General features: G+C 36.7%; 1 protein-coding gene across 1 annotated transcript in view; it reads left to right on the top strand.

Annotated features, from left to right (window-relative positions):
* The first annotated feature begins 1,075 nt into the window (after positions 1-1,075).
* The window catches only part of LOC107559579 (amyloid beta A4 precursor protein-binding family B member 2-like), a 9,852-nt gene continuing 1,288 nt past the window's right edge, over positions 1,076-9,639 (top strand). Inside the window, exons 1-3 of the mRNA XM_016243462.1 lie at positions 1,076-1,092; positions 5,595-6,548; positions 7,155-7,333. Coding sequence (XP_016098948.1) covers positions 5,612-6,548; positions 7,155-7,333 — 1,116 coding nt within the window. The 5' untranslated portion in view covers positions 1,076-1,092; positions 5,595-5,611. The remainder of the gene's footprint in view (positions 1,093-5,594; positions 6,549-7,154; positions 7,334-9,639) is intronic.

The following is a 9,639-nucleotide window of genomic DNA, read 5'->3' as shown; positions in this document are numbered from 1 at the left end:
AATAAATCGTGAGACTTTTTGCAGAGATCTCGCGAAAGGTCACTGAAACGTTTCCAATGCAAGTTAAATATTAATATAATAATTAGATATTATATATAATTTGGTAGAAAAACTGGAAACACATTTGGAGTGTTTTTACGTTTTATTGGTGCAAAGATGAGTAGTGGTGATATTTATTTTGTACAACATTTGCAACTGCTTTTTATCACTTAATTAGAAGCACCACAAATTAAAATTATGTCATGTTATAGGGACTACTGAACAGACATTTAGAAGTTGATTTTAAAATGCAAAGTATTAAAGTTAAAATAAAGCTAAACACTTGCATTTTTACAACACTACGAGTGTGTCCCATCAGGTAAAGAAAAGTTCAACACACACTTGTGGACTCATATAAGTGTTCAAGTGGTCAAGTGCAAAGACCGCAAGCGTGGGTATATGGACAAGGCAACTGAGTCTTGCATTAAGTGAGGGTTGTTGGTTTTTATTGTTACTATTGTTATTTGAGAGTGTTTTAAGTTCAGATGTGAAGTGTTCGTCAAATAATATACTATAAGTGCCATTAATCTATGCATTTTAACAACTTAAAATTTGTTTTGAGCAGGTGGGTGGGCTCTTCATCCCTTTAATCGTTCTATGTACCTTATATATTAAATCACGTTCCTAGACGCTGTAGGAAACTTGATGCAATGTCAGAACGACCCGATTAATATTTATACCGTATCTTGCGCTCGGCGCTCTGATTGGTCGGTGTACGCGTACACAGTATGGCAAGCCAAAGTATTCATAAACGCCTGGCCGTGCATCTGATTGCACAGTGACCCGCTAAAAGCGTGCGATTTCCCATAAAAACGCGCGTTCCTAACGTGCGCTTTGGAGTCACGGAAAACCAGGCTTTTATGAATACTTTAGCTTGCCATAACACGGAGACAGCGGCACACGGCGCATGCGCGGAGAGGCGCGCATTCTGTAAGCGGCGCGGGCGGTGCGGAGAGGTCTCAGATTGCGGAAGTCTGGACTTTAAAAGCGGGCGTCACCGCATCAGCATCTTCAGGCGAGAGAACAGCCGAGACGCTCGCGCTGCCGGTGCTGGTAAGTGACCGTCTCTGAGCGCATGACGTCATGCTTTCACACACACACACGCGCGCGCTGATTATTGATTATTCCGATTGATCTGATGCATCTTCGATGCAGCAACTTTATAAGGTGGGTGGGCTCTTCATCCCTTTAATCGTTCTATGTACCTTATATATTATATCACGTTCCTAGACGCTGTAGGAAACTTGATGCAATGTCAGAACGACCCGATTAATATTTATACCGTATCTTGCGCTCGGCGCTCTGATTGGTCGGTGTACGCGTACACAGTATGGCAAGCCAAAGTATTCATAAACGCCTGGCCGTGCATCTGATTGCACAGTGACCCGCTAAAAGCGTGCGATTTCCCATAAAAACGCGCGTTCCTAACGTGCGCTTTGGAGTCACGGAAAACCAGGCTTTTATGAATACTTTAGCTTGCCATAACACGGAGACAGCGGCACACGGCGCATGCGCGGAGAGGCGCGCATTCTGTAAGCGGCGCGGGCGGTGCGGAGAGGTCTCAGATTGCGGAAGTCTGGACTTTAAAAGCGGGCGTCACCGCATCAGCATCTTCAGGCGAGAGAACAGCCGAGACGCTCGCGCTGCCGGTGCTGGTAAGTGACCGTCTCTGAGCGCATGACGTCATGCTTTCACACACACACACGCGCGCGCTGATTATTGATTATTCCGATTGATCTGATGCATCTTCGATGCAGCAACTTTATAGAATTGATGATTGAATTGAGTTTGCCATGCACAGGATGCGTATTAGGAGAGAGTGACTTGACACTTCTTGCTGTCACAACAATGTCATGCAGGAATACATGCGTGTGTATGTTTAATCGTGTCAGATGATGATGATGATGAGCATTTGTTGCAGACTGTGTGTTTGTAAGTTCAGATGTACGAGTGTTTTGGGAGATCAGAAGCGATCTGTCATGATCAGGAGGACAAACAGCTGTGCATCCTGATGATGTAATGGCTGTATTTTCATCAAACATTAGGAAATATTCACTTTTATTTAAAATACTTAAATAGTTGTGTTGTTTGCGATGTTGCATTTGCAGTGCTATTGCATATTGTATTATAATCAAAGAGTTGCATGCATTATTGTCTTTTTCTACTTTACATTATGCATTAGTAGTCATTGAGTCTTGCATTTTTGCTATATCTTATTGCATATAGTCTTGTAATCAGTTAGAATATGCAATTATTGCAATACTGACCTATACTACAGTAAAGTTATTGAGTCTTGCAATTCTGCTGTTATATCCTATTCCAAATGTTATTGCTTGTAGGACTATAATCAGATTTAGCATAAATTATTTTCCAAGTGTCTTATAACACATAAACTACTGAATCTTACATTTTTTTGCTGGTATATCTCATTTAAAATCGTATTGCATAAATGATTAAAATCAGTAATAAGAATATGCAATTATTGCAATGCTATACTATAGTAAAGTTATTAAGTCTTTAATTTTTGCTGTTGTACTTTATTTCAAATTGTATTGCATTTAGGATTATAATTAGTGTTTGCATAAATTATTTTCCAAAAGTGTTTTACAATATTATGCAATGCTGTACTGTACTATACTGCATTTTTTTGCCAGATTTTATTTAAAATGTTATTGCACATAGGATTATAATCCAAGAGTTGTATAAATTATCCAATAGTCTATGATGATGATGATGATGATGATGATGATGATGATGATGATGATGATGATGATGATGATGATGATGATGATGATGATGATGATGATGATGATGATGATGATGATGATGATGATGAGCATTTGTTGCAGACTGTGTGTTTGTAAGTTCAGATGTACGAGTGTTTTGGGAGATCAGAAGCGATCTGTCATGATCAGGAGGACAAACAGCTGTGCATCCTGATGATGTAATGGCTGTATTTTCATCAAACATTAGGAAATATTCACTTTTATTTAAAATACTTAAATAGTTGTGTTGTTTGCGATGTTGCATTTGCAGTGTTATTGCATATTGCATTATAATCCAAGAGTTGCATGCATTATTGTCTTTTTCTACTTTACATTATGCATTAGTAGTCATTGAGTCTTGCATTTTTGCTATATCTTATTGCATATAGTCTTGTAATCAGTTAGAATATGCAATTATTGCAATACTGACCTATACTACAGTAAAGTTATTGAGTCTTGCAATTCTGCTGTTATATCCTATTCCAAATGTTATTGCTTGTAGGACTATAATCAGATTTAGCATAAATTATTTTCCAAGTGTCTTAGAATACATAAGCTACTGAATCTTACATTTTTTTGCTGGTATATCTCATTTAAAATCTTATTGCATAAATGATTAAAATCAGTAATAAGAATATGCAATTATTGCAATGCTATACTATAGTAAAGTTATTAAGTCTTAAATTTTTGCTGTTGTACTTTATTTCAAATTTTATTGCGTTTAGGATTATAATTAGTGTTTGCATAAATTATTTTCCAAAAGTGTTTTACAATATTATGCAATGCTGTACTGTACTATACTGCATTTTTTGCCAGATTTTATTTAAAATTTGATTGCACATAGGATTATAATCCAAGAGTTGTATAAATTATCCAATAGTCGTTTACTATATTAAGCAATATTATAGTTATACTATAGTTATAGATGCATTTAATATCCAGTTGCCTTCTTGAATAACTTTATATTTACGTAAATCTGAGTTAATGAACACAATAATATAATTCTGAATGCAGTATCAGTGTTGCGATCAGTCAAAACCTCATTTGGCTGATGCACAGAAAAACAGCCTTGCATGTGGAGACTGACACACATGTGTGTGTGTGTGTGTGAGAGTGTGTGAGTGTGTGTGTGTGTGAGTGTGAGTGTGTGTGTGTGTGTGTGTTTTCACAATCATATATATATATATAAACGATAAAAATCAAGCTAGAAGTCCACAGAGTTTAGGAAAGTTACTTTTAAAAGTAATGCATTACAATATTGCATTACTCCCTACAAAAGTAACTAATTGCGTTACTTAGTTACTTTTTATGGAAAATAAGTGTTATATTACTTTTGGGCTACTTTTTCTCATCTGGGCTGGGCTTGCTTGTGTGTGTGTGTGTGTGTGTGAGTGTGTGTGTGTGAGTGTGTGTGTGTGTGCGTGTTGCATGCGGACTGTTGTGCTGAATAATGCTGTATAATCTTCAGTGGAAATCTGCAGCAAACACATTTTCCAGCCCAGTCCGTCACAGCTCATATATATATATATATATATATAAACGATAAAAATCAAGCTAGAAGTCCACAGAGTTTAGGAAAGTTACTTTTAAAAGTAATGCATTACAATATTGCATTACTCCCTACAAAAGTAACTAATTGTGTTACTTAGTTACTTTTTATGGAAAGTAATGTGTTATGTTACTTTTGCGTTACTTTTTGTCATCTGGCCTGGCTTGCTTGTTTATTTTTAATATAAAAAAGATGTTTTAAGATGTTTATGTTTATCTAAAGTCATTTTTGCTCATTAGTATGGTTGAATTAGATCATCAAAGGTCAGCAGCAAAGACTTTGGTTAATATAATGGGATTAAATACGTATATACATACTTGTAATGCATTACCCCCAACACTGAAAGTCAATTTAAACAAGTTTAGTGATCATTAAAAGTAAATAAATAGATAATCTAATCCACAAGCTATTAAATCAATGTGAATGACAAATCTGAGCACAATCTGAGATATTATTGAGATCTTTTGAGGAGACTCGTCGAGAAATCTAGAGAGAAAATGAGAACGAGCTTCTTGTGTCCAAGATGTGATTATTTTTGTGTTTTCCTTCGGTAAATATCTACATTTAGATTGTAGATTTATTGTCATTGTAACAAAATTACAATAAAATTCTGTATGACTCAATCCAGTAAGCATCGTATAGATCCAGTGATGTAAATCCAATAATATATAAACAAAATAAATGATCAGAAATCAATGTTGAAGTCAACATAAACATCTTTTGTGATTATCAAAAGTGCAAAAGTAGATAAATAGATCATCTAAACCAGTAGCTATGAAATGAATGTGAATGAGTTCATACTGAGATCTCTGACAAATCTGAGAAAAGTGGTAGATCTGTTCTGGAGCTAGTGGACATCTTGTGAGAAACGTGTGAGAAACAGGAGAAGAGTACACATCTGCATTTAATCTCATTGCTGTCTGGGAGAAACGATTGAGATATCAACAAGATCTCATTTGTGATATTCTTTAATATGAGGAAGTTCTAAGATGTGATTGTGTGTGTGTTTTCCTTTGGCTAATATCCTTTCCCAGCTCTGTTTTTAGTGACAGGAATCTCATTGCTGTCTGGGAGAAACGATTGAGATATCAACAAGATCTCATTTGTGATATTCTTTAATATGAGGAAGTTCTAAGATGTGATTGTGTGTGTTTTCCTTTGGTTAATATCCTTTCCCAGCTCTGTTTTTAGTGACAGGAATTAGTGAAGCTAATTAACCATCGTTCTCTTTATCTTCGCAGCCGATTAATCGTTTGCAATGATGTCACTGCAGAAGCCTCCGCTCAGGCGCAGCGCATCGACCATAGAATCAACCAATCACGGCGGCCCACTGTTGACTCCGCCCACCTCTCTCAACTTACGCTCCTCCCACAACCAGCAGCTGAGCTGCGACACCATAAAGGAGGATGTGGTCACCGTTTCCAAGGAAACGCAAGACTCGAAGAGTCGCCAGAAATACGCGCTGACCAATATCCAAAACGCAATGGGTTTGAGCCAAAACCCCACCCCTTTGAATCAAAGCCACGCCTCCTTTGACCAAAGACCCGCCCCAACGAAATCCGCCTCCTCTTCATCTCTCTACTGCTCCTCGCTCTCCTTCTCCGCCTCCAATCCCAAACTGGCCAAAAACGGCACCAACCTGCAGCTCAAAGAGGAGCAGCTGGACCTCAACAAGAACGACAGGAACCTGGTGAGGAGCAGCTGGGATTATCTGGAGGGGAAGGACAACCAGAGGAACCCGACCATCAGGAGGAGGACCAAGAGCTTTCTAGAGTACCATCGAGAAGAGGAGGCGCCGAGCAGCCCGGATAAAGACACACAGCCCGAGGAGAAACGCCTCCTGCCCAAACTAGAGGCGCAGATGTGGGCTAAAGAGAACCATGTGGAGGCACACCTCACCCTCCCCCAGAACCACCTGCTCCTGCTGGCCAGCGAGGAAGAGGAGGAGAGCCCCAGCAAGACGCTGGATGTTTATCAACTGGACGTCCGGCCCAATAACGAGCGCGTGAGCCACGTCAGAGACGGGACGGTGGAAAGCGGCAGTTCTCCGGGAAGAGTGCGACCGCAGATGAGCCCGTTACACCTGAAGCTGAGAGGAGACGAGCCCGAGGAGTCGCCCGAGAAACAGGAGGAGGACTCCAGCTGGACCACGCTGTCACAGGAGAGCCCGTCTGTGGAGACGCCTCAGGAGACAGGTGACCAACAGAAATATACGCTCTTCTGCTCACCAGAGCTGCGTTTATTTGATCAAAAATACTGTAAAAATGGTGAAATATTATTAGTATTCAGAATAGCTGTTTTCTGTGTGAATATGTGTTCAAATGTAATGTATGTCTGTGATGCGCAGCTGTATTTTCAGCATCATTCCTCCAGTCTTCAGTGTCACATGATCTTCAGAAATCAGTATAATATGCTGATTTGCTGCTCAAGAAACATTTCTGATTATTATCAATGTTGAAAACAGTCGTGCTGCACAATATTTTTGTGGAAACTGATGCATTTTATTTTTCAGGATTCACAGATGAATAGAAAGTTCAAAAGAACAGCATTTATTTGAAAGAGGAGTCTTTTGTAACACATTATAAATGTCTCTGACACTTTTGATCAATTTAATGCAGCCTTGATCAATCAATTGAAGTAACAATTTCATTCAAAAAAAAAAATCTTTCCAATCCTAAACTTTTGAGCAGTAGTGTTTGTATCTGAAGTCATGCACATCTTTATATGTATCTCCTGTGTAGCAGGAAGCAGCAGTTGCTATGACGACAGACAGTTTCTGTGTGTGTGTGTGTGTGTTGTAGTTGTTTGGGAAGAGCCTCCTCTGGCGCAGGATGTGTCTCAGGAGTATTTTTGGCGTTTTTCAGCTGATTCCACTCCACGAGATCAGCCTGTGGCCGGCGACGCCCACTCTGACCAGGAGGTGGAGCTTAGGGTGAAGGGGGCGTGTCTTCCTGTGCCCTGCACTAAAGCACAGCGTGAGGTAGACTCAGATCTTCATCTCATAATCATAATGTATTTCCTGTTGAAACAGGAACTTAGGGGTGGGAAATATTGAATTAACAAATATTGATTTTTTTGAAGTTGGCACGAAACAAAATTTGCAATCATCTTTTCTTCCCGACTATGACGTATGAGTGAAAAAGCTTCTCAAACGAGAAAACAATTATTTTGTTCGTGAGGACTGATTGAATCGTTGTTGTTTGCTGAAACTAAAACCATTAAAAAAAACGTTTTCATTACTTGAAAAAAACTTAAAAATTAAACTAAATCCATATAAAACATTTTAATTATTTGGAATAAAATAAACCTTAACTTAAAATATATATATATAAAAAAAACTGAACTTATTTAAATATTTTTCAATTTAAGTTTACAATACAATTTACAATGCCATTTTATGTATACTAAAATAACTATATTATATATATATATATATAAAACTATAGATATATAAAAAATGAAATAAAAAAAATACATTGAAAATATTAATAAAAATAAATGTTGTTTTTTTTACTAAATGCCTGAAATAAGGTCTAAACTTAAGATATTTTCATGTTTTATTCTACAACATAAAATATGACATTTTTAAAAACTGTATAGACATAAAAAAAAAAACGAACTAAAATTAAAATGAAAAAAAATTCAAAATATTAATAAAAATATAGTATTATTTTTGTTTAAATGCATGAAAAAAGGACTGTTTATCTCAAGCCCAAGATATTTTCATGTTTTATTTTTATTCTTTTTTAAAATATTTTGATAACATAAAATATATCAGTAAGCTCTTGTCTTGAAAAAGCTGGTGGGACTGCAGAGCTAGTCATTAATCGTCATCCCAGTGAACAGATAAACTCATCTACTCACTAGCTTGATCATAAACTATTAATAGCTGATGGAAAAATCCTTCGTTAGTCAGACACACGTACAAATACTCCAGTGAGCGACAGGTTTTACAAGTATACTAGTCTATACATGAGCTCAAAACTGCAGACGTGAACTCAAACACAGCTGCGCAACTTCTGTCGATCTGTAGAAGCCGAGAAGATTGTTTAAATCAACATACAGTAATATTATTGATTGTCTGACACTGATCGGAGGAGAGCAACACTTATATATAATTATATAATTATATTATATAGAAATGTATAGAATAATGACACTATAGTCTTTGCTAAGCTTCCTTCTGGATTTGTTTCATAATTCAAATGTCAAATGAAAATGTATTTGTAAGGCACTTTACAAATTTAAATAATAATTGTAATAAAAATAACTTGAAATATAATTTTAAATAATATAAATATTCTTTCTTAATTTTAAATAATAATTTTATTTAAAAAAAATAAATAAACAGAATACAAGTTAGTTACAATAATAATAATTTTAAATATAATTTTAAATAATATAAATAAATATAAATAATTATTTTTAAATAATAATTTTATTTAAAAAATAAATGTAATAAACAGAATACAAGTTAGTTACAATAATAGAAGAAAACAAGTATGAAAATAAATGTAATAAAATAAATGCCACAAATGTAATATGGTCATTAAAAATGATGAAAAACTGATGAACGTTGCAACACTGATGCTGTTATTGAACTGAACTGAATCAACATTGAACTGAATTGATCTGAATAATTGTTTTCTGATAATGTTTCCATTAAGTTATGAAAGCAGAATGTTTTTCCAGTTTTAAAAACGACACTTTTTAAACTATTGTTAAGGGAACATTCTATTTTATCATCAAGCCAGTGTTACTTTTGAATGTTCTCTGAAACAAGTAGCAACATTTAAAAACAAAAAGTTCAACGAACGTCCAGACAATGTTTCAGAAAAAACACTCCATGAATAAATGGGACTTGACGTGTGTCTGTGTGTGTGTGTGCCTGATGTGTGTGTGTGTTTGTGTGTGTGTTTGTGTGTGTGTGTGAGTGTCATTGTGTGTTTGTGTGTGTGTGTGTGTCTGTGTGTGTGTGTGTGTGTGTGTGTCTGTTGTGTGTCTGTGTGTGTGTGTGTGTGTCTGTGAGTGTGTGTGTGCCTGATGTGTGTGTGTGTGTGTGTGTGTGCCTGATGTGTGTGTCTGTGTGTGTGTCTGATGTGTGTGTGTGTGTCTGTGTGTGTGTCTGATGTGTGTGTGTGTGTCTGATGTGTGTGTGTGTGAGTGTGTGTGTGTCTGTGTCTATATGTGTGTGTGTGCGTGTGTCTGATGTGTGTCTGTGTCTGTGTGTGTGTGTGTGTGTGTGTGTGTGTGTGTGTGTCTGTGTGTGTGTGTGTGTGTGTGTGT

The sequence above is a fragment of the Sinocyclocheilus grahami genome, unplaced genomic scaffold (genome assembly GCF_001515645.1).
Source record: "Sinocyclocheilus grahami isolate Dianchi unplaced genomic scaffold, SAMN03320097.WGS_v1.1 scaffold692.1, whole genome shotgun sequence".
Lineage (NCBI taxonomy): Eukaryota > Metazoa > Chordata > Actinopteri > Cypriniformes > Cyprinidae > Sinocyclocheilus > Sinocyclocheilus grahami.
This window is presented reverse-complemented; position numbering and strand designations above follow the sequence as displayed.